The 24,633-nt window shown below is 46.6% G+C and overlaps 9 protein-coding genes across 9 annotated transcripts; 5 read left to right on the forward strand and 4 right to left on the reverse strand.

Annotated features, from left to right (window-relative positions):
* Nucleotides 1-323: 323 nt before the first annotated feature.
* On the reverse strand, nt 324-3,051 carry F4812DRAFT_421990 (cytochrome P450 monooxygenase). The gene is made up of 6 exons (XM_047933609.1): nt 2,803-3,051; nt 2,502-2,745; nt 1,831-2,440; nt 1,638-1,771; nt 1,292-1,576; nt 324-1,205 (listed from the first exon to the last, which is right to left on the reverse strand). The coding sequence occupies exons 1-6, from the start codon at nt 2,923-2,925 to the stop codon at nt 1,033-1,035; spliced, it is 1,569 nt and encodes a 522-aa protein (XP_047791400.1). The 5' UTR covers nt 2,926-3,051; the 3' UTR covers nt 324-1,032.
* F4812DRAFT_421998 (putative vanilly-alcohol oxidase) lies at nt 3,052-6,256 on the reverse strand. The gene is made up of 7 exons (XM_047933610.1): nt 5,357-6,256; nt 5,268-5,278; nt 5,054-5,209; nt 4,615-4,999; nt 4,471-4,555; nt 4,372-4,410; nt 3,052-4,313 (listed from the first exon to the last, which is right to left on the reverse strand). The coding sequence occupies exons 1-7, from the start codon at nt 5,620-5,622 to the stop codon at nt 3,447-3,449; spliced, it is 1,809 nt and encodes a 602-aa protein (XP_047791401.1). The 5' UTR covers nt 5,623-6,256; the 3' UTR covers nt 3,052-3,446.
* A 143-nt stretch (nt 6,257-6,399) lies between these two features.
* Nucleotides 6,400-7,359, forward strand: F4812DRAFT_319075 (uncharacterized protein). Its single transcript, XM_047931419.1, has one exon. The coding sequence runs from the start codon at nt 6,570-6,572 to the stop codon at nt 7,107-7,109; it is 540 nt and encodes a 179-aa protein (XP_047791402.1). The 5' UTR covers nt 6,400-6,569; the 3' UTR covers nt 7,110-7,359.
* Nucleotides 7,360-8,169, reverse strand: F4812DRAFT_319074 (uncharacterized protein). The gene is made up of 2 exons (XM_047931418.1): nt 7,862-8,169; nt 7,360-7,786 (listed from the first exon to the last, which is right to left on the reverse strand). Exons 1-2 carry the CDS (start codon nt 7,913-7,915, stop codon nt 7,610-7,612), a joined length of 231 nt encoding a protein of 76 aa, XP_047791403.1. The 5' UTR covers nt 7,916-8,169; the 3' UTR covers nt 7,360-7,609.
* A 3,523-nt stretch (nt 8,170-11,692) lies between these two features.
* F4812DRAFT_319130 (GroES-like protein) lies at nt 11,693-13,641 on the forward strand. The gene is made up of 4 exons (XM_047931420.1): nt 11,693-12,269; nt 12,339-12,466; nt 12,567-12,726; nt 12,795-13,641. The coding sequence occupies exons 1-4, from the start codon at nt 12,076-12,078 to the stop codon at nt 13,528-13,530; spliced, it is 1,218 nt and encodes a 405-aa protein (XP_047791404.1). The 5' UTR covers nt 11,693-12,075; the 3' UTR covers nt 13,531-13,641.
* A 2,462-nt stretch (nt 13,642-16,103) lies between these two features.
* Nucleotides 16,104-18,291, forward strand: F4812DRAFT_470218 (putative multicopper oxidase; the record flags this gene model as incomplete). Its single annotated transcript, XM_047938950.1, has 4 exons — nt 16,104-16,376; nt 16,440-17,434; nt 17,509-17,978; nt 18,143-18,291. 4 exons carry the CDS (start codon nt 16,104-16,106, stop codon nt 18,289-18,291), a joined length of 1,887 nt encoding a protein of 628 aa, XP_047791405.1.
* A 1,259-nt stretch (nt 18,292-19,550) lies between these two features.
* On the forward strand, nt 19,551-20,301 carry F4812DRAFT_457636 (uncharacterized protein; the record flags this gene model as incomplete). The annotated part of the gene is made up of 2 exons (XM_047937207.1): nt 19,551-19,695; nt 19,991-20,301. 2 exons carry the CDS (start codon nt 19,551-19,553, stop codon nt 20,299-20,301), a joined length of 456 nt encoding a protein of 151 aa, XP_047791406.1.
* A 1,162-nt stretch (nt 20,302-21,463) lies between these two features.
* F4812DRAFT_319177 (uncharacterized protein) lies at nt 21,464-22,651 on the forward strand. Its single transcript, XM_047931421.1, has one exon. The coding sequence runs from the start codon at nt 21,718-21,720 to the stop codon at nt 22,264-22,266; it is 549 nt and encodes a 182-aa protein (XP_047791407.1). The 5' UTR covers nt 21,464-21,717; the 3' UTR covers nt 22,267-22,651.
* F4812DRAFT_470225 (uncharacterized protein) lies at nt 22,652-24,340 on the reverse strand (the record flags this gene model as incomplete). Its single annotated transcript, XM_047938951.1, has 3 exons — nt 22,652-23,361; nt 23,426-24,086; nt 24,278-24,340. 3 exons carry the CDS (start codon nt 24,338-24,340, stop codon nt 23,189-23,191), a joined length of 897 nt encoding a protein of 298 aa, XP_047791408.1. The 3' UTR covers nt 22,652-23,188.
* Nucleotides 24,341-24,633: the final 293 nt, after the last annotated feature.

Raw genomic sequence — 24,633 nt, forward strand, 5'->3', positions numbered from 1 at the left:
AACGTATCTCGATGATGGAACCACGCAAGGAGAATGTGTGGTTGAGAATGTGTGGTTCCTGGGGCAGACAGCTCACGCTTTGATCTCCTCAGAATAGACCGGGGGTTTCATCAGTTCGTCTTGGCCGGAACCCATTCAATCGGTTTCCGCACGAATAGCTGGCGATTGTTATAAACTAACGACAAGATAAACAAGCTCATTTTAAACCCAACCCTACAGCAGTGAGAATTAAATGCAGTATTATGCATTCCGGTCACACGATTAGCTACCTAATTAACTTTGACAGAAGTTGGGGTACATCAACATCAACATCAACAAGACTATGGAGAACTGATAATCAAGTAACTTACATAGCCTAACCTAACCTAACCTACCTAAGGTTAGGTACCTAACCCAAGTATTTAGCTCTATCCAAGTAACTATCTCCAATGCCGTCAACGAGAGTAGCATACAATTACCAGCGCAAATGCCACATTTGTTACAGATTATACTTATTTACCAACACCGATATCAGATCCGAAATGGGTCAGCCATTACAGGAGTATACTATGTATAGGATAATTGCCTACCTAACCTAACCAAGATGTGATCTGCCCGTACGGTTTATGCGGTCTATGCAATCGTTTCATGACTCAAGAGCATTACATAGTAGACGGGCTCTGTCTGGGTAACTGAGACGCACCGGAAATAGTATGTAAGGTCCAGGGATATTCCCTCGGCTATTTTATCTCCTTAAGATAACGTTTTCAACTAACAAGTACATTAGAGGTAGTATCTAGCTCAGACAAGTTAGGTCTAAATATGGGAACTCATCCAGGCAGCTAGTTCCCCACAAAGAGATGTGGTTCGCTTAAAGTAAAGAAAGAAAAAGTCGGCTAACTCCGAGTGTTTACTACTTATACCAATTGCTCTTAGCCAAGCATCGTGCTATGAGCCACTCGACGTTCTCGAAATGAGGTGGATTCAACTGTTATGATTTCGCGAGTGGTGATTCTAACGTGTCAGCACTAAAAAAAAATCCCATGTATCCGGCTATACATTGCCCAGGTCTACCTTGCATCCGTCAGCTGGCTTCAGCGACACCGCCGCCATCTGTCTCTCCTTGCCCGACACCTGGATCCGTTCGCCGACTGGGAGTTTTATGAACGGGAAGCGCTGTAGGATGCGCACGATCGTATACGCGCCCCCGGTTAAGGAGAAATCCACTAGTTATTAGGTAGATCATGTCAGCGAGAATAAAAAAAAAAGATACAAATTTCTATCATGCTGACGCGTATTTGGGTTGACATACTCCCCAGACATGTTCGAGGACCACCACCAAAAGGTAGGTACGTCCACTCGCGGTGTGTCATATCGCGAGAACGGAGGGGTTCCTCATCCCATCTTTCGGGGCGGAACACTTCTGCATCCATTCCGTAGATATCCGGTCGTCTATGGATGCAGTAGGAACTATATAGTACGCTCATCCCTTTCGGTATAAGGATAGGTGACTTCCCGCCAGGCCCCCATACCGGCAGTATCGTATCCCTAACTGCGGTACGAGATATGAGAGGTAGCGGCGGGTGTAATCTCAATACTTGAAACATCGCGTTAGTAGATTCAAGCACAGAGCCCCTATTATTATTACCCTGACCTACCTTCTTTTATGACGTTTTGAAGGTAGCTTAGTCGAAGCAGATCTGCTCGTGTCATGGGAGTCGCAGTCTCGTCCACTTGAGAAATTTCCGACTGTAGTTTCTTCAAGACTGATGGATGCCTCAGGAGATGAAAACTAGATCAATGTGAGAATTCGACACCTTGAAGTCTACTGTCGAGATGGACGCGACTTACAAAGTCCATGATAGAAAACTAGCCGTAGTGTCCCTTCCTGCTGTAAGAATACTTATCGTATGGCCCCTAAGAGTATCCCGCTCAGGATAGTATTGTGCGATACTCCTTAGGAAAGGGGGTCTTCCTGAATACCCCTCGTCAACGCTAGTCGTTAGAGCGTTGTGTATCACGCGGTCCACGAAGCGATGGATGATGTTACACGCCTTTCGGAATTTCTTGCTGCCAACCAGCCAATAAAGCTTTTGAAGTCGAAGTCTCCTAGCCGAGATGATCTGGGCTTGGTTGAATGCCTCTTCAAATTCTCGACTCGCCGCGCTGGAGTCTAGGCACTGGCTCCCTACAGACTCTCCAAAGAGGAATTCGGTAGTCAGATCGAGCGTGAGATGAAAAAATAGGGGCTCTAAGTCGATGACATCTGTCGCTGCGCCAGTGATTACCTGCAGTAGATTATCCACGTGTGGCCTTAAAATATCTAGGCTCTCGTAGTTTCGATGATAAAAATGCGGGCGTAAAATATCCCGCGAATGTTTCCATGCACTCCCTTCCTGGATGAAGATGCTATCACCAAACAACGGAGAGAAGATGGTGCGCCGAAAGCCCAGACCCCAGTCTATGACCACTTGTTAGTATCATAGTCCCTCATCAAGGATTTCGTATTTTCTTTTGTGCACCTTTTGAATTTGTCGAAAGTATGGCCTCGATAGCCGCCGAGTCGATGGTCATCAGGGACTCGTTCCACCCGATAACCTGTCGGTAAGTATTCCCAAATTTACGAAAGTTGTCCAAGAAAAACTCCATGACACGGGATTCGTCGGATGCAACCAGTGTCCTTGTTAGCAAGTCGATGCCGAGGGGCCATCTATTTGCTAGCGGGATAGAGTCGCAAGTGAGTGCTTGTTCTTTTTCTACCGACAGCTTCTCCCATACGCTATTAGATTCAATTTTTAATGGATTATGAGGAAACTATCTCACCTCTTTACTGGAGGATATATTGAGAGCCCGGTATGCAAAGAAAACCACGGCTGCTAGAATTGGATAAATCCAAGCAAATGCCATGGGGAAAGTCCCGGCGCCTGAGATAGTGGGAACGAACATATTCAAAGAAACGACCGTAGTCTGTACGCTAATTCGTAATGCCTCGTTGATAATTGAGTATAAACAAGCTTGGAGGCCCCGGCATTATATGTGTTGGAAAAGGAAGATGTGTCTAGAAAAGCCCTGTCGCCCTTGCGTATATCATGCATAACCATGATACTCTGTTAACCTAGCCCATTGGAAGATTGGAAGGGACCCCAACTTATAATACATGCCGTGTAACACTGACAAAAACACTTTGAGGATAGATACCAATGGATAGATTTTTATTTTGGATACTATCGCTTCTTTTGTAATCTTTGGTGGAAAGATTGTCAGACTTAGAATTTTAACATTATAGACATGCAGCCGGTTGTTCCGAGCTGTCGGAATTGATGGTTCGATTTATCGGACCTATCTAACTGGTTATGACTTCTTTTACTCATGGTATATCGACAAATGTGAGCCAACGATAGTTCAATTAGAAACTCTGATTTTATAATGAGGTTAGACCAGCTTGCTTCGCCCAGTGTAGTCCGCACCTATGGCAATGATGCAACGCCATCACCCTGAGAATTCTCACCACTGGCTTTCGTCATCTCCCACCCTCGGTTCCTATACTTCTTCGGCCAGATACCGCATCGTCCGGGAGCCATGATACCGTTGGGATCCAGTGCATCTTTCAACTTCTCGTGGAACTTCATCAGCGCACCGTCATTCCAGTTATATGTTCCAGCGACCTGGTCCATTAGGACTAAGTGCGTTCGGTATTCCCCATACCCGCAAGCCGCCGCGTCGTCTACCATATATCGTAGGCAGTCCAGCACGTCCTTGCGACGCTTTGGATCCGCGCGATCGTATACAAGCTCGACGATTAGATGCATTTCGCGCAGACCGACACAGAACGCCGGAAACAAGTCTACCCCGAACTCTTTATGCCTACACTTAGCAAGTTCGAACAACTTCGTCGCATCGGTGCCTCGGATCGGGCTAACAGGCGAAAACGCGATGTGCGCGCCGTTGGGCATCCAGTTAACCCAACGCAACTCTTCGAGTTCGGGAGTGCCTGAGGCAATGCGATCTCTGGCCCAAAAATACTCATCTTGTGGCAGCGTCGATGGATTAATCCGACGAGCACCCGGGACTTTCTTGAATTCCGTGTCGATAATAGAGAGCTTGTACTGGCGGATATGCGGGGGACCGTATGACATGCCATAGTACACCCATGTATGATCGCCAATAGGTAGGGTGGCCGCGACTTCGTGCACTATGTTGTCTGGGATCGTGCCCTCGCCCTTATAAAAGTCAGTCCGCGGCCGACCGCGGACTGCGATTGTTTGCGTGACATGCCGTAGCTGTGCAACATTCTCCAGGATGTTGCTGATGCGGAGCGGACGAATGATTTCGATCTAAATACGACCCCTCTTTGAGTATTCTGCATAATACTCTCCAGGCCAAGATACTTACTAGCTGATCAAGGTCTTCTTCCTTTTGGAAGGTGTATATCTGTCAGACGCAATATTAGCGCTTCGAATTTCAGATTATTTGCCATAGCTGGAATCTTACAAAGCCTTCATGTCCGCCCGGATTAGGCATCAAAGTCATTCCCATCTTGGTCACAATTCCAAAGTTAGACTGCGAGAATATTCCACTGGATACCATGTTGTTAGCCAACGAATGCTGCCTCTAGTGTCGACGGAAATGACGAACTCGGAATAAGGACCGAATCCGTAAGGAAACGTCTGCCAAGTATTATTTCCCGGAAGAGCTCCCATACCCGTTCGTATAACCTCTCCAGTTGGAAGCACAACTTCTAAGCCCGAATGACATGCCCAATGATCACCGTAGGGAGTATATCCAACCCCGCGATCTACGGTGTTCCCTATAACGGAACCACCTCCCACGTCCGGGACGTCTATCCAAAGGTGATCGTATCCCTTGGCCTTGATCGCCTCATAAAGGGCGAAGAACGAGACCCCCGGCTCAAGAAGGCAGGTATAATCCTCTGGACTAATGTCAAGTATCTTATTCATGCGCCTGCCGAGATCAACAAGTACGGACCCACGTACTCGGGGCGCTGCGCCGCCATATCCCACTAGTACCGTTAGTCGCGAGTTTCCACGATCCCATTGCTTGAGAGTTCACTCACGATTTCGACCCATGGAGATGGGGAAAATGGGGATGTGATATTTATTCGCCCACAGTACAACTTGCTGAACCTCCTCAGTACTTCCGGGATAAACCATAGCGGACGGTACCAGTTCCTCCTCATCGAGTATTGTCATTAAATCATGGGTATTTGGATCTAAATGCCTTGTTATCAACTGTAGGTAGTTTCTGGTTGCTACTTACGTTTCACTTACGTTCCATGTACCTATTTCATCAAGATTAGAATACAGGTATTTTTGCAGTAGATTAAGTTGTACGAATATATCAACTGGGTGATACTCACCAGCCATCCTTCAACTCTTTGTCGTTCCGTTCGACGTTGCCTTGGCCCAACTGCTTGCTAAGCTCATCGAGGGCAGTAGCAAACACCTGCTCTTCAACACCAGGCGGGATAACAGGTCGCCTTTCCTTCGTGGCCTTGGGTTTCGTTCTCGTTTCGAAGATACCGACTTTGGCCTTCCAGGCTTTCTCTAGGAGAAATTCCGGGATACCGGAGTGGTTCTCCGAGAGAAGGGGCACTTCCGACTGAGCTTCATCCAAGAAAGACATCGTGTTAGGTAAAGATATGATAGGTAGGTACCTAAGGTTGACGAAGCATCAGAAGACCGAGTATGGTACTCCATTCTGAGATCACCTTATATCTTCTACGCATATATCGTGCAGCTAGGGGTTATCGTCTACCCCGCAGGTAGCTAACCTCGTCAACTCATCTGCCGAATGTCGACCCTGCATTGTGCCGATCACCGGTATTAAAGAGAGATACCTAGCATTTCCATGAGGTTTACATGTTTCAGGAATTGCGGAGGGTATATCCTAATTTGACCAGGCAATGATGTGTCTTTGGGGCATACTTCTTCAAATGGTACCCTAGGTGTGCGTGCAAGTCGTGCAGCTCAGGAACTATAAGATGGAAGTAACCTGAGCCGCTTGTGCAGCATTTTAATTTGTGGCTGGCCTGAGCATCAATGGTGTTTTTCAAGACGATTAATGTAAAATGTAGGGTAATACAAGTTCTGTTAGCACTGTTGATATAATATGCCCGGGTCTCATGTTCGATATCTGAACGCTTCTGCAAATCTTACATCGACTTTACGATATATGCTTGATTGATTGATGGACTATTACCTATTGGAAGAAAGACTTGAAATGTGATACTGTATACCTTAGGCAATGTTTGGTATTGTTGGCAATGACATAGAGGTACATAATAGACCTTCTATGTCACAAACTACGCCAGATTTCTATAGCTTTGGCCCCGCTTCTTCCCCTCAGATACTACGTACAGATTTACCCCACATCTTCTAGACTTTCACAAGCAAATCAAAACGAGCCTTAAAGCAGCCGGGCAGCTAAGAATCTGACCTAGGTACTACATAGTAGGTATGGTATGTAGCTCTGCCCTGGACCTAAAATAGGCACAGCTTCCTCTTTCTGTCCAATCCTTTTCCCCAATTCCAAACTATCAAGAGTTCTTTCCCCATCTTACACACGAAAACATGCCCTCAGATAGGATCAAGCACCCAACCCCAGCTGAAGCTTTCGAGCTTGCCGCTAACCACGCCGCTCTACTACGGGGTCTCTTCCTCGACCCTCGGTACAAGTACGCCCAGGACCCCACGCCAACTTTCATAAAACCAAATCTCGACGAGACCCCTTCCGGGCTCTACTTCGTCGCCGACTTCGTCCAGCAGACCTACATCGAATACGTCGTCCCCTTCCTGCCGGCCGGCGCCACGCGGAAGTGCAAGGCCATCGCGAACCCGTGGGCGTGGAACGACCCCAACTACGAGTGGGAATGGGAGTGGGACGATCAGACCTCCACGCTGAAGGACAAGGACGGCAACGCGATCGAGTTCCCCAAGCTATCCGAGAGAGACGCCGTAAAAAAGATCGGCGACGTCGTGACCAGAGGCTTCCTGGCTCGAAAGATCATCCTCGAGAACAGCACCGATATCAAGGCTCGGCTGATGGTCGGCGGCCAGCCCTTTGATTTCGGAAAAGAGGCCGAAGAGGCTGTGAAGAAAACGTATGCTTAAACCCGTAAAATGCTACTTTCTTTGGTGGCCAGTTGTTCGGGATAGCTGCCGGTAGGATTTATCCCACCGTCTCTATCGGGACTGGAGGTTAACGCGTCTCTGCATGAGCTACGTGCACGGGAGAAACTTGTATAGCCTATTCACTTTGACATGTAGGCAACATGTATCGACTTGGATTTACCAATATTTACTTTAAGTACCTCTTAACCGCAGGTAGGCACGCACCTCTCAAAACAGGTATTCGTGAGTTCAAATAAGACGACAAGAATAGGAAGGTTACCATGCACAAAGTTGCCATCAGCCGAGCTATGAGATTGTAAAACATTCACAAGTGTGCGAGTTGAAAACACTTCATTGCACTGGAACTGCCTGTGTATATTGGGTTAGAGGTACCTATAAGGTATCTAACACTCCGTGCTCTGCTCCATCATATCCAAGCGTATACGATTCCAATTTCCTAGCTTATAGATAAATCTCATAGATAAATCTGATAACAGATCCTATTTAGATCCCTTACTACCGCCAGTGTTGCTTCCAGAACCGCCGTAGCCAGCGGTCTGCTGACCACCAGATGCCGCAGACCCCTGACCGCCAGATGCCGCGGACTGGTGGCGATCTCCCGCCGCCTGAGCCCGAGATGCGAAGCCCTTTGAGGACATATCACCACCACCTCTGGCCTAAATGAATGCATGCGTCAGATTATCAGTGGGCTATGTTAGGGTAGGTGAGGCATGTCGCCGTAGAGTGCGAACCTGCGAAGCTTGGATTCTGGAAGAATCCGATTTGGACATCTCGGTTTTACCCATGTTTAAATTGGAAGGCTGGGTGATGGATTTTCTTGAGAGTAATATAGATGGAAGGGTTATGTTGGTGTCTTTGGTGTCTTTGGTGTCTCTGCTGTCTCTGTTAAATTCGGTAGTTTGATGTTGGTTGTTGGCTGGGTATTTATATACTTTTCATCCTATGGTGTTATATGTACGCGTCGTACCTTAGGTACCTAAGGTACCTAGGTAGGTAATCTCGCAAAAATCAATTTGTAATCAGAGGCTCGATCTCTCCGATGCGTTGCATGTTACGACGGAGAATGACCTGCGTGGTAGGTAGTGGACGGGAACGGGCACTTTTTGGACGCCATTGTGACACGGTTGTAAACTTTGAAATTCATATCTAGGATATTCCAAATAGGTGGTTCTCTATGTCTATAACATAGATTAACCCAAGGACGTCAAGACGTATTATTACTATTCAAAGAGTAGTATTTGACAAGACGATAATGATAACATGTCCGTTGGAGTTGCGACGGACTTGTTTTGTTGCTTTCCGACAAGCAAGATGATAGAGGAGTTGTCTAGTGTGTTTCTAGCCCTAGATGATAAACCTTGACGCTGTGATGTTGCTACATAGTACCTAGGTAGGTAGCCGATGCTGTATCACAGTCACAAAATGATACATCTCCCCTAGTAGCTCTAGCTACGTGACCACACGTCCTTTAGTAATTCGATATTGTATTGAGAACATTTTCTAATGAATGGGCTGGTAACTTTCTGAATGTGGGACATCATCGTCATCATCATTAGATTCACAATTGCCAGCATTGGAATCTTCGTGACTTCGAGAATCCTCGTATTCTCTATCAACGCTTGAATTCGGTCCAAAGAGGACGCTGAGATGGGTTGGGCTTGTGACACTTGTTGTTGATTTTGTTGTGCACTCAACGAGTTTCCATTCAAGTCATAGATGGGTGTTCGAACAATCTTCTGCCAAAACAAGGGGATTTCCAAGCCAACATACATAAGGCAGTCACCCAATATTACCTAATCTATCAAATGGGCCGTTTACATTATCCAATCAGAGGTCCGTTTGCAAAAGAGATCACTCTATACTTGCCTATTAGTTACATGTTTTATAGCTCGAACTGACAAATTTCATAAGCCCAATATTACACACCGAGTTCCTTGGTGTTTACCGCAAGTAGTCTATCTGATATCCTGTGTGAAGTTGACATGAGACATGGATCATTTACCTATGCCCAGGACAACCTGCTGGAAATACCTACCTACCGACAGTACAACTAGGTAGCATTATTTTTTGGCTTAAGTCTATTGCCATCTGTTTTATTTCGCATTACTATACGGCCTTCGAAATGATACAAGGGATAAGTTGATGGGTGTTTAATGTGTGAATATAACTCCTATGAAAGTCTCGAGGTTGCTTACTGGTAGCTTCGTGATTATACGCCGACGATAGCCGGTAGACAGCTGTCTCATTCGGCAATTTCGGTGCGTATATAGCTTCACGATACCTCTGACTTGAGTTAGTAGTATATAGAGATAAGAAGCCTTACATCGAATACCTATCCGGCCAACTAGGCACTTAAACTAAGGTCGGTCCCTACCTATGATGGTATGTTACTGCTCACCTACATAATCAGTGCTTTCGAGATGATTCCATCTCCGCGGTATATACCACAGCTCAGACCAGAAATATATATCTTAAATGTACGCGCATAATGATGCAGAATCAACAAACGGGATGGGCGGCTCTCTGCAGCTTGCTTCTGAAAGTTAGGACGTCCTTAGTTACTAGAATGGATCTGATCTATCCTATTAAGATAGCAACGGATGCTACCGTACGATTGCCACATTGGTAGATTACAAGTCTGCAAAATTGCTAGCTGCATTGCGGTCCCAAACACTCGAAAATCGTGGTCCATGTTATTAATCTTCGGCAACAGATTCGTTGTCGGAGAGTTGTCGTCCGTACTTCCATGGTACTACGTATTTTGATTGATAATGGGCCTGAGCACTTGAAAGTAGATAGGTAGCGTTGAAGAAAAGTGTACTCCTAATAAGTGGCTAGGTAGATTACTCTCTTAAGTAACATTCGTCAATTCAGAATGGGTGACACAACACAAGCGGAGGAATACTTCGATGTAACGTAAAGCAAGATGCCGGAAGCATGACGTATATACACGAAACAATGTTTGGGCCTTTTCGTTTGATCATTGTGACGGGCCAAGATACTGTAGGCGGTTTTGATAGGTGGAATGTCTGGATTGACGAGTGTAAGAGGTCGTGGGTAATATGTTATGCTACTTGATATTGAGCCTAGAGCAACTGTTGGACTTGATATTATGAGAGAGTGCAGAGACCTAGTCAATTCTCGTACTAGCGACCCCTCATGGTTTGTCGTCAATTTCTCCTAATACACCATCTGGCTTTATGGTTGGACAAATATACGCCCACGAGAAAAGTGCTATACCTGCTATGTAAGCTGCCGTGTCCCTCGGGTTTGGACTACAACCTACCTCTTTTTTCTTGTTTGTTTTCGGAAAGGGTCCTAGGGTCTAGCAACAGAGGCCCACTGATACCCTGATCAACATGGCCCAGACACGCGTCGTCGGTATAGAGCGGCGTGGGTAATGCGGCTTGATCGACAGGTACAACACTGCAAGCTTGGTGGTTAGATATTGCTTTTAACTTCTGGAAAGGCTAGAGGTTTATCGCCACCTTAGAATATAGAAATACCTGTATTCAACAATCTGGAGTTGTGCATGCCATCTTGTCTTGACCTAAGTGCTCGGCCTTCTTTTCGAGATAGTTTGAACCCGAAATGAGAGTGCATCTTTCAAGGCTCTGATCGGATGCCGGTGAACTATTTCCGGTCTGCCATGGGCGAGAGCGAATAAATCCCGGAACTTGATTTAAACTTGGTAGACGCCGTATCCCAGGCTACCTGTGAGCTATCACCTGAAAATGTGAGGCATCACAAGAGATGACGATCTCGTCAAACGTTATGCGGGTCCTCCCGTCGACTACACTAGCTACCTAATCACCACGTTGGGAGTGGATCTCTTGATCTTTGCAGGTTGGGAAAGCCGAGGATGGCGGGGGGGGAGTACTGCGTAGTGAGGGGGAAGCTAACACAAGGGAGCCTGATCGTCGGAAAGACTCTTTGGGAAATTATTCTCGTACACATTTCAGACAGGGCCTTGGTAGAGTACACATTTCGCAATGTCGAAGGATAAAAAAAAGGTTCGTATGTCTCCATTCGCGCGTTCGTGGTAGACCGGCGGATCGAGTGATTGTTCAACTCGGTCGCTCCATCAATAATATCGCAGACCGAACTTCGGCACTACAGCGTTACATGAATACTAGGTGATCGCAGTAGTGAGTGGTAACAATAAGGGAACCAGAGAGTTGGCCAAGAGAATCGCACGTACATACCTACTCTTCATATAATAGCTTTCAACCGGAGACTGGCGCTTCGTTTTCACAACCATATACTTTGTGAGACCTGAGAGGGTGAAGGTCTTAAAAACCGGATCTGTTCGCATGCAATACTACCCTCATAGCTATAGGTTGAAGTGTTATAGGAATATACATAGTAGGAGCCATGCAATGCTACCATGGTGGTATTCTTGTCGCTTTCCCCGTGCCAAAGAGAGCACAGAACGTCGCTGTTAGGACAAACCTGATGGTTGGAATATGCGGGTCCATGGGGAAGGGTGAATCGCACAGGACTTGTAGGTCCTCTTGAGATCGTTTCTGGGTAGTGTTCTGGGTGGTCTGGACTGTCTCCGCATACCGACAGATTATGAACTAGGGCAGAGGATGGATTGGCAAACTTCCAATGGGATCAATTTCCCCACATTGCCTTCTGTCACGCTTACGCTGGTGGCAGGTCTTGGGTATGCTCGTGGACGATGTCGCCGCCGGAAGTCCCAATTGGGCTAACCGGCCCTCATTGATCAAAGGGACCACTGGGAAGTAAGGACTGCGGTAACTACGGAATTTTATAAAATGAAACTTGGTTCTCCGAGTCGAAAGGGCCTTGTAGTGCTATACTCTAATTGAAGACTCCGAAATCCATTAACTATACCAGGTACCTAAATTATAAACTCATAGTTCAATTTGGGCTGAGTCGTGGAACGGAGTATAACATCGAAGCGCTCAATTCATCCAACATGCCAGGAATAGATATAGACAGCAACCACTTAAATGGCCATACGAATGGGCATACCAACGGAATTGCAAAGGGTTTCAAGAACCCGTCACTGCAAGTTACCGAGGATCATCAGTTGAAATTGGTGGATGCTCCTATTGAGGAACCTGGCTATGGAGAAGTGACCTTGCAGATCAAATGCTCAGGTATATGCGGGTAAGTTCCACTTAGGCGCCTTGCCCATAGGTATTATACGATGAAGTACTAACTTACAGTTATATATAGATCAGATATGCACCTTTGGAAATCGGGCCGCATTGGGTCTCTCGAGGTTAAGGGTGATTGCATCCTAGGACATGAAGCTGCTGGTGTTGTGCTTAAGTGCGGCGAGGGAGTGACCAACCTCAAGCCAGGTAAGTTTACTTTCGACGACTGCTTGGTGACAAGTGGAGATGTGTACTTGGCAATATCTTCGCGGGTTGTACTGATTCACAATCTTTTTCACGTGCTCAGGAGATAGAGTTGGTATCGAACCCCAGGAGCCGTGCGAAAAATGTTTCCTCTGCATGGAAGGTCGGTACAACCTTTGTGAACAGGTTAAATTTTCTGGGATATGGCCCTATCATGGAACAATTCAGAGATTCAAGGTTCACCCGGCCAAGTGGCTATATAAGTAAGTGACATCAAGATCATCAATCTAGATGCCTACCCTCGGCTAAGACAGAGCTAATACTTCCTAAGGATCCCAGACAATCTCAGCTATTCCGAGGGCGCACTACTCGAACCATTAAGTGTGATATTACACGGTATTAACGGAGCCAATGTAAAACTTGGTCGCCCGGCGTTGGTTTGCGGCGCAGGCCCAATTGGACTCGTTGCTTTGGCTGCTGCCAGGGCTTCCGGTGCTCACCCGCTCGTCATTACAGACATTGATCCAAAGCGTCTCGAATTCGCCAGGCAGCTTGTCCCACGGTGCCAAACATACCAAGTCAACTCAGAACTGAGCGCTGAGGAAAACGCCAAAGAGATCCGGAAGCTATATGGCGAGGACGAGTATTCGGCGCCGGCATCAGTGATGGAATGTACCGGCGTGGAGAGTAGCGTCTGCACGGCCGCCTTCTCTGTTCGTAGAGGAGGAACACTCATGGTGATTGGAGTTGGAAAACCAGTCATGAACAACATTCCCTTTATGCATTTATCCCTTGCCGAGGTTAGTCTTGTTAACATGACTGCCATGTATTGTTTAGGGGGCTTAACAGCTAACGCCGTACAGATCGATCTGAAGTTTATCAACCGGTATCGGGACACTTGGCCAGCCGCTATACAATGCATGAGCGGCGGCATACTTGATCTCAATAAATTGGTCACACATAAGTTCCCGCTCGAGAAAGCACTTGACGCGTTTCAATTAAACGCCACTCCCGGTAACGGCAGTATCAAGATCCATATTGTCGATGATGTTGAAGCGTCATTATAGCGAACGAGCAAGCCAGCTTTCGCATATCTTGTATAAAAGTTCGATGTAGTTGATATAAAAGAGTCATGTAGTAGTAGTAATGCAAGTCAAGGAACTTTCGATAGCTATGTAGAAGCAGACGTTGATTGAGTAGCAGGTAGATAGCTAATTCCTAAGCTAGACATCTAATGGCCGAGCCGAGACGCGAGTTCATCGCTGGATAGGAATCTCAGGGACGTTGCATGATCGGATATATCTCCGCACCGAAGCGAAACTATATCTGGATCAGCCACGCTCGTATCCGCCGTGCGAGTGCTCGTGTAATGTTGGGTTACGTTGGACAGCTCCGGGAAATTTGGTCACACGCCGCTTCCCGGTCTCAGGTTTCGGGATATTCGTTGTCGTCAATATGTGACCTATCGCCCCACGTCGGACAAGTTCTTTAATTCTTCAAAACAAGGTAGTGCAATCATAACACTTCCTATACCTATTTCCCTTCTTTCCCGTAGGTCAAACTAGCTCTGAACGGTGGATCGGGGTCGCAAGATTGCGAGAGTGCAAAGCGGCGCTTAAGAGAGACCGCTCTCCGAAGGTTATCAGCTGCTTCCGCGAAGTTTGTCATGCCGGCAAGCTCCAGTCGACTATTTACTGATAAGACAACTAAATCCTAGCTCTGTAGACTGTAAACGGCAGGTCCTTTGGCGAAAGACATGTTGTTGAACCATAAGCCTGAGAGAACTCGATAGTCCTTCTCGATAACTCGCCATTGTCCCTGATTTATAACGTGATGATCTCCCCATCTTGTTGGAGGAGAGTTTGTGGATAACGCGCTATTGGCACAAGAAAGTTTGGTGAAGAAACAGGGATGATTAGTTTAGTACCACTTAGTTTCTTTAGCATGAAGTATGTCTGTTGGTTGTTGGGGTGGGATGCGGCTGATTTATTTCATAAGAGGAGGAGATACCTAGCAGAGACAAGGCCAATGGCTTTGGGCGTTGGCGGCGCTGATCGCCCTTTACGTTTTAATACATACTATTTATTATACCGTACCTGCATAAGGCATGAGGGACGAGGATGATGTTGCCGACGATAATCCTATTGGATTGCCTGCATCCAATATAGCCTATCTGGGTAATAAACGAACATCAGCTCAACTCAAGAGTTCAGCACGTACCACGTATTATACGGAAACCCTTGCATCCTAATAAGTACAGCCCCATTTTGAAAAAGGCAACTCCGTTTGGTAATTCCCACTTCAAGCCTTGAAGATTACGATTACCGTAGAGGAGGACCATACCGCAAACTTGAAACACAGATTCCTTTTCCATACCGCTACACCGCCGCTACACCTTCACGGAAATAGTAAACCATAACCGCCTACGCTGCCCCATCTAAGTCCCGCACGGAATTCGTGAGGTGATTTCCTAGTAGGAAAACCCATCGCAGCATTATGCCAATAACTCATGATAACTCATGTGAGGTCTACGCGTGATAACATATAAGGATTCAAAGTCAATAACAGCTTAAAAAGAAGCAACCAAGGTACTTTTTGATATGCACCATTTCCCCTGGCAGCTTTACATAGTATTGTACTGTAGAGTAGTAGTGGAGGCCACCACCTATTACCATCCCATCCCTGTGGAGGTGTATTCGACTACCCCATTAGACTTTGACCCTCCTCAACCACCCTTCAAGCCGCCTCTCCGTGTGATATCTTGCCTATCCCCCATTCATTCTATTCTCGTTGCCACACTAAACCGATCCCTAGTGGGGGTTCGTCTCTCGAAATGTGGAAATTTATAGATATGTTCTCTTCTAATTGCCGATACGGGCATGAGAAGCTCTTGATTCCTAGATCGGGTGCTTAGCATCATCTCTTCCGGCTGTTACCTATCTTGTAATTCTAATACCGATCGGACTAGCCGTTTGCTATCGCGATCTTTGGCGCCGACATCCCCGTCTTGCGCGAGTACGCATCCTGAAAAATTGAGACATGGACAAGAGCTACTTCCAGATATAGCGATTCGTGGACCAAGTTATCTGCGAGTTTGCAGCATGCACAGGTCATGAGCCCCTTGGTTAGAGTCGCCGTACTGTCCGGGTTGATTACTAGTCCCTGTTTTGACCTCCCCGGATCCTGACAAGACTCGTCGCGCGTAATGAATGGCGAGAATTCATCGCGATGAGTTCGAATTGACTCTCACTCGCTTGACTGTTATCTAAACCTACGTGTTACCCGTCGTGCGGATAGCCTCAATTTTAGGTCTTATTCGGCTCCCCTAATTGGCTAGCTCATAGATCTCCTCCCACATATCGAGCATACCGATGTGGTGACCCCCTGGCTTGAGTTACACACCGTCCAACTAAAGAGCCATGATCATGCATGGGTCGTTAGGATGTGCCATATTAATAAGGATGGGGATCACTCCTTCGCCGCTGATGTTTGCAAGATTAACTACGGGCCCACCCCTTACCGCTCAGGCTTACATACCCTGACATGCGAAGTCGTATAAAATATTCTCAGGTCTACCAGATGCCTCATTGTTAGGTTTGCTGGCCTGCTTTCCTTGCGAACTCAAGTTCGGCGCTTCAAGATGCGGCGGCCTCTGAGTCTGTTGCCTTCATTGTTACTGCAAGTAGGACTGCTACATACGGGCGCCGTCGCTACGACAGCATCTATCCATGACGAGTCATGGCAACCGGAATATGTCCTTCGCGCAACGTTCGAGAATATTACTATGAACTGCGAGGAGCGCGAGTCGGTGTTATTCAATGGCACAACGCCCGGGCCCGCGCTATACTTGAAGGAAGGGGAAACGACCTGGGTCAGAGTATACAATGACATGTCTGATCTCAACATCACGGTGGTAAGTCAGATGAAACTGGGAGAAAACCTGGTGCGCGCCCGGATTTGGCTAATAAATTTCTAGCATTGGCATGGACTTACCATGAGAACTGCACCGTTCTCGGACGGAACACCTATAGTGGCGCAATGGCCTATAGCTCCGGGCAGGTTCTTTGACTATGAAATACACCCCGAAGTAGGCGATGCCGGTACCTATTTCTACCATTCTCATATGGGGTTCCAAGCCGTCACAGCACACGGACTGTTGATTGTAGAGGATCAAGATGAGCCACCTTACGAGTACGACGATGATATTCCAGTTGTATTTGCAGACTGGTACATGAAATCGGACGAGGAGGTAGAAACAGGCCTCACGTCCAAACCATTCAAGTGGTCAGGGGAACCCGACGCGTTGGTCTTCAACGACCGCACAGGAAACAAGTCATTCGAGGATGCGCCTGATGACTCCTGCAAACCGTACATTATCGATGTGGAGCCGTCAACAACCTACCGGTTTCGATTCGTCGGGGGCACTGCAATTTCGTTTGTACATTTCGGTATTGAAGACCACTCGAATCTCACAGTTATCTCGGCCGATGGGCTTTATACAAGACCAGCCTGCACAGATCGTATCCAAATTGGAAGTGGCCAACGATTTGACGTTCTACTAACCACAAAGAGCGAAGAAGAACTTGATGATGACGGGAAAGATGGGCAATATTGGTTTCGATTTGAAAGCCGTGGCCGTCCGGAAGATATGGGGGGATATGCGCTATTACAATACAACACCGACAGCTCGAACTCGAAAAGGGATTCGGTAAATGGAAAGCGCTCTCCTAATGCACGAGACGGACAACATAAAAGTAACCTACCAAAGTTCCCTGATAAACCGCCTGTTAAGCTACCTCCGGATGGCAAATCAATCCCCAACTGGCTTGAATATACCCTATCGCCGTTGAATACTACCTATAAGTTCCCAACTCTCGACGAAGTAACCCGTACTTTGTACGTTACGGTGAACCAAGACATCATTAATGGGTCATACAACGGAGGCACAATAGATGGCTCTTTGGTGTGGGAGTAAGTAATCCACCTCCTGACCTATTTTCGAATTGGAGGGATAATTAATGATCAATTATTAACGGAGAACACAGGTCAAACAACTTATCCTGGACAGAAGTAGAGGCGCAAAAGTTACATTATACTCCATACCTAATTCAAGCGTATGTTGAGGGAAAGACGCCAGACTACCAAGCAGCATTAGACAATAAGGGATGGGACCCAAGTACCAGGGCATTCCCGGCCCTGGTCGGCGAGGTCTTAGATATCGTGTGGCAGAGTAACTCGGGTCCTACAGGCGGGTTCGAATATCACCCGATGCACGCACATGGCGAGCATTACTGGGACCTGGGATCCGGTAACGGTACATATGACGCCGTGGCTAACGAGGAGAAGTTCAAGAACTACACGCCCATGAAACGCGATACGACAATGTTACACCGATATGCGTCCGAGGCTGCCGACAATACCACGTCCGGTTGGCGAGCGTGGAGAATCCGGGTGACTGAAGATAACGTCGGCGCCTGGATGATGCATTGTCATATCTTGCAACACATGATCATGGGTAAGTAAGCTCGGTGCTCAGTTGAATGATGATGATGATGATGATGATGATAATGATATATAACCCCCTCCTGACACCACTGGACCCTCCTTTAACACACATACCCGACAGATCCGGTTGTAGACTATCGCTTTTTCGTTAAAATGCTAACATTTTCGTGATAGGTATGCAAACGGTCTGGGTGTTTGGTGATGCAGTGTCGATCCTTCGGGAGATCCCCCCGCCGTACATAAGCGGCTATTTAGATTATGGTGGCAACGCGTACGGTAGCGAAACTGACGACCCGCTAGTCCTCGAATATTATACGGAGTAAACAAAAAATAAAAAAATAAGCGGTGGTCATAACTGGCGGTCAAATGAAACAATTGGGATAGACAAGGTACCTAAGGTAGTTGAAGCATGTCAATATCATAATTAGCGATAAAAAAACAGAAGGATAGGGATTTATTAGAAGGTGGCATTTACGGGTCTTACACGGCCGCATTTTATTTTATTTTTTATTTTTTTATTCTTACCTACCTAGGTTAGGCAATAACTAGGATGTATTATGTACATATATTGATATCGGTCCTACATGGAACTTCATGTGATAGAGAGGTACGTTAATTGTACCTACCTCTTACTTAACCTGTAACCTGCCTAGGTAATAGGCATCCACTTCTCTTTGCCGGGCAGTACCATGGGCCTGGTGTTGGTGCTGGTGTGTAGTACTTAGGAGGTAACTGGTGGATTAATGTAAGGAACGGAAGTGACGTCCGTTCAAAGGTGTTATGGTAAGCAACTTCTTACTAATTCCGATACGCATGGGTCAATTCCTGGGTACCGTACGAAGTAGTGCCTTCCACTCCGCGGCAGTCTTGCTACGTATGGCAGCCTTTTTCGTGGCAAGGAGATAGGTATTGCAAGTGTAAACGTTAGATAAGCGCATAGATAGGTACCTAAGAGAACAATTACAGGTACGTACCTACCTTATGCATTGTACATTATAGTTCAGACCTGCAACAGCAACCACTTGGGAAGGAAGGTGCGAACTATATGATCAGGTTTATCTTCAAAATATTTAAAGCTGGAAGTCCCCTTCTCAATCCAACTCTTTTCAATTCTTCCTTCATACAACCTTTCCAATCCTTACACAAACTCCTATTTAGAACATACACCTCCTATATCTTCTCCAGCACAACACCTACCAACATGGTCTTCCTAATTACCACTATTCCGTCTCAACTATTATATTTGCTTACATACCAATACAAACGAGGCATAAAAGACAACTCTTCACTTAATAAAGTAGCCTAGCCATAGCGCAACAAACATTTAGCAACTACTGCAACCTGACAACAAGTCATGTCTAATTATCACAACCTCCAATTACATAAGTGCCTAACCTAACGAGGCTCTATATTTAAGCCATTCCAACAAGGCATCCACGGCATGCAAGACCATTTCTGGAACCGAGAAAAAAACCTGTCCTATGGCAAAAGACCTAATGGAATGGGTCATCAAGCGGGTAAGTGGCAAAAATCATACCTCTTCACCCTCACTTACCATTGCTAATTTTTGGAAAGGGAGATAATGTCGAAATACATCCCTCAACGCCTGCTCCTTAACAGAATGTCAGACTCAGACAGCACTTCGTCGTCACCGCTCTGGCAGATGGGGAAGGGGAGACTCCTGAGACCCAACGGGAGGGGAGGTGACCCCCGTGACCCCATGGTCTGTCCGCTGGGTGGCGTCTAATCGTCTCGTCGACTCAATTACACATACACATAACATCGACCAGCAATATCCATACTCCCCGGCGGAGAGATGGACTACTGCAGCGAATCTAGCGAAGGCGATATCCGTTACAGGTACCTAAGCATCACGCCTTCCCGTATATATTTTCCTTACCACACCATACGCCAGCTAGCGACCATTTTGGAGGTCACCTCTGCTACCCTCCTATTCACCTCCAGTGGTGGCCAGTCTTTAGGAAACGATATAGCCGTGAGAGCATTACTAAAACTACCTAGGCACCCCCAACGCCCTACATCATCTGTTGTCCGGTCCCTCCCATAAATCCGTCCGCTCACGAACGGAAATCCACGACGCCATCGCCGTTGCTGCCATCACGGCAAAAGGACACTATGACAACAGACACAAGCCGATCTTCTTCAACGTCAACGACAAGGTCCTGTTGCGCCTACATAAGGGATACAATATCCCATCTGCCGCTATTCTAGGCCGCAAACTAGGACAACAATACGCCGGACCCTTCCGCGTCATCGAACAAAGTTCATACTTTCGAGAGAGTAGCCGAGGAGTTCTCTCGCCTGCAATATAAATTTCAAACATCTTTACGGAAAAGAGAAAGAAAAACTCAGCCCCGCACTATTCTCAGGTAGTCCATCTTCTAGACGAAGAAGCATGGCCAAAACGAGGGAAGGCTGCTGAAAGTTCGGCTTCCGTAGCCGACGAAAATCAACCAGTAGCAGATTCCGCAGAATCTAATTCCGCAGGATCTAATTCCGCAGGAAGTTCACCTCAACAGGATGATATCACGTCACAGAGTATGCAATAGGTAAAACAACTTCGTTGCTCCGCAAGGAACTCTAATTACAGTTGCTTTGAAGCCAAAGCTATATACAGAATAACTCATTTGTCCCAAGGAGTCTCAAATGAAACTCCTGACAGGAAGTTCACCTCGACAGAGTGAATTCCAGTCCGAAGAGGAACCCGAAACAGGCCGAAACTTAGAGGCACATTCTACAAGTATGGCGTTTCCCCTTGTATCACTTTTGGAGGACAGGAGTCTTCATATGAATGATGGGTTGGAATCTCCTCAAAGCCCGGAGTTTCCACCCTTGCGGGACCCTGTCAGGGATATGTGTGATAGGTACCTGATACGACAGGGGATCTATCGCCTGTCCAAAGGGTAACCAGCTCCCTCATAGGAGGTTAGAAGGCCAGGCGTTACTGGATATCACTACTATACTACATACTAGCCTTCTCTGACACTCACTCTGTATACGACATCCATCACGGGCTATTCCCTGACAGACCCATTGCCCTCAGACGATGTCGAATTTTCTATGCCCTCGGATGATAACGATATTCAACACACTGGCCTCTCGCCAAACAAATTATCCCAACCGTCGACTTTAGCGTTACCAATGAAGGGGAGCATCCCTTTTAGCGAAAGTCCGACCCCCAAAAAGAAGCTAATCGGGATATCTAAGGCAATGCCCTGAGTTTACGAAGCCAACTTAGCCCCCAAGCCTCTAATACAGCACCTTGCATAAGTTATTAATAAAAAACAACCCAAGTGTCACATGACGCAAAGTATATATACTTATCCTACTAGATGGATCGTGTACAGTAACCTTAATAAACAATAACAATTACAACCAATATTCTGACACCAAGCCACTTACACTCCATACATCCAATCAAAAGCCGTAAAATCCCCATTCTCCTTCGTAAACTCAGGGCTATTGTGCACCACGAACGGGGTGCCTCATGTGTAGATAATCAAACCTTATTTTAGACTAGTTACAAGAAGATCTAACAGATCTTCGAGGTGACTAGCACCAGCATGTGGAGTGTTACATAATCATCGCCTATTACTTGAGACCTCAGGGGTAGTTTCTGCCAATGACAAGCTGGTTAGGTAGCCAGCCTTCCGACTTCCAACCGTCTCAGCTATTCTATTCTACATACCTACCTAACCTTAGGTACCTCACATCTTAATCAATTGACTATGGAGATATTCACCGCCCTGCGCATCCTCTTAAAACTAGCGGAGATTTGGATTCCGGGCGACGATAAATTCATGAATTCAATCAAGCAAAATAAGGGTACGGAGCCCGACTCCTATTGTGGATGCAGTTCATCCTTGCCGACCCTAGGTCCATGGCCGGGCCACACATATAAGATTCGAGATCCGGAGACGAAACGACAAATCACTCTCGTGAATGGGGAGCTTCGGGTGGAGAAGGACTTGGGCGACCAAGGAGGTTATCATTGGGTATGCATAGAGAGGGATGGATACCTAGGATTTCTCAGCCCTACCACCCACGTATACATGGGTCACAACAATTGGGGACAGTTCGTAGCCCGGGAGTATCACCACTGGGCTTGGGAGTTCTTTAACACAAGGGCGCATCCGGATGGAGGCCAGGTGTTGCTGACAGTTCATGGAAACAAGATGCGGAAAATGGCAATCCAGAAAGGAACGTGGAAGCTGGTGGAGACCGAAGGGGAGGGAACGGCATGGGAGTTCGTGGAGGTCCGCACCGAAAGTGATTAGGAATGCAGATCCGGCTTCTGCTATGGGTTGCTTGTCGAATTCGTCGCTAAAGATTAGAGACACTAGTATGATAACCCTTTATTACATATTTTGAGGGGCTTTCATAGTGACAAAGAGGCCACTGAAGCTTGAGTTCGCTATGAATAAATACCTCCTACACCTTAGCCTTGACTCTCTAGTAATTGATCGATCATAGGAGAAGCTATCTCAGGTTAAGTATGCAACAAGAGAATATAAACACCGACAACGTAATTACTAATGAATATTTACTCTTAGAGATACTAGAAGATATAGTCTTATATTCTAGACGAACATTGTTCTGGTTGGGACTTTCATTGCGTTCGCCCAGCCAAGTCTATAGCCGGGTGTAAGTAATAAGTTAGCTGCCACAGAAAATATATTGCTATTCCTATCCATCAATTGCGCGGTAGCCAGGAATTCACACCTCTTTGGGCAATTCGGTTATGCTTAGACTAAGGGCCAGGCCCCAGGTAGGTTCTTGAATCGCATTGTGCTGACTTATCATATAAAGTTGGGTATTCAAGCAGAAACAAGACTATTATTATGTCTGTGAATCTGCCAGACGCATCAATTTTTGATAAGTCATTGCAGCAAAATAAAGAATGTATCCTTGAACTGACTAAAAGACATCGTCCTGACGTGGGTCTTTCATGCAAACTTGCGAAATCTAAACAGTGTCTATCTGTAAGCAACGCCGAACGCCATGCTAGAGTGATTGGGACTCGTCGCAGAATACACGGTTCTCAGGTATGTATCGTGTCATGAACGACAATTTCGTCTTTGGATCTAAACTGGAAAACATTTTCTCCAGACTCAACATGGTCCTAGTATGTCCTAGGCCATGTCATCCTGTCTCCCGTGACATCTTGCCAATTGTTAGGCATTTTAGCTTGAAGGAGCTTCATCTTTTAAACCCTGAAATGGTATTAGGGAATGCGCTAGCAGCTCTACTGAGACCACGGAGGGCGTCAGGCATGTTGCCAGACTGAAGAGTATTGATGAATTCGTCGATGATGCTACGATCCTCTAAGTCCTGTGCTCTTGTGCGAACTAGCCAATACTCGAAGGGGCCCCCTTTTCACAGGATATTAGTACCTATATGAGATATAATGGACTTAAAAGGAAACAGGACACTCACTATTGAAGGCCAGCGCGGTGCCAAGCTCCTCGCAGCGCTCACTGGGTGAGTGCTCGGTGTGCATGTCGAGAAAGTGGTTGATCATCTTGGAGACGTCTTTGAGCGGCCACTTGCAAGGCGCGCTTGGTACACGGTTAGCACCCGCATCTAGGAATTTCTGCGACGTACAGAGGCGGCACTTCCAAAAGCCAAGGCGCTGAAAAGATGTAGTCCCCGAACCAGTCAAGTCCATGACCAGATCGGTATCGCCATTCTCATCGTCGTCACTATCTAATGTCTTGACCATGCGTGGTCTCTTGACTCCGGCGGTTGAGCCAGGAGTGGCTCCAGAGTTGCGATACTGCTGTGCCTTAAAGGAAGGGGTAGCTGAGGCAGCAGCTGCTGCGGCGTTACGTACTTGCGCGTCTAGTTGTTGAATCCTATGCTGGCAACTGCGAATGTTGTGGCCACAGTCAAGAACGCGTATCTGAAGCGTTCTTACTTCCTGAGGGGTGAGATCAGCCGAAGCGAGCTGATTCCGGCAGAAGTCCAAGTCATAGCGATAAGCGCTGATGTCTTCGTTCATCTGGCGACGCGTAATCTCATTAAGATTACTGCTTTCATAGCTGAGAGAGCGTGGATCCAAAGATCCATTAGCGACAGCCATGCTAGCGTTAGGGAACTATAGTTAATTGTCAATAGATGTAGGTGTATTGATTCATGGGATGATCATGGGATGAAAGAAGGTGAAATGGAATGTATCGGTTACGATAGGTTAAACTTTGTAACAAAGGTTATGTTATGATTAGAATATCAGGGGGTAGTATGTAGTAAAGGATCATGAAGGGGGATAGTCAGATTGATGTGTCTTACCTCAAAGATTCGGGTGATGTCAGGTACGAAACGCTGGACGAAAGATTGGCGTTGTCGCGACATGGTGAAGTAAAAGAAGAGAATAATAAATATCCTATATTCAGAGTGGCGTATGAAAAAAGAAGGAGGATAGTGAGGATAGTGGAGGCCCGGATGAGAATGGATTCTATATTAACCCAACTTGGCAATACTAAGGGCTAGAAGTACGACCGGGAAGGTACACAAGCAACTTGAGGAGTGTTAATGGAAGTCGCCAACTTCACTGAGCATCTGCAATAGCAGTTACGACATGGATGCAGTAAATATGATCTCCTTAAGTTACACGTGACCAGTTAAGGGGTTGCTGAACATATGTA

The sequence above is a fragment of the Daldinia caldariorum genome (assembly GCF_022478825.1).
Source record: "Daldinia caldariorum strain CBS 122874 unplaced genomic scaffold F4812scaffold_5, whole genome shotgun sequence".
Lineage (NCBI taxonomy): Eukaryota > Fungi > Ascomycota > Sordariomycetes > Xylariales > Hypoxylaceae > Daldinia > Daldinia caldariorum.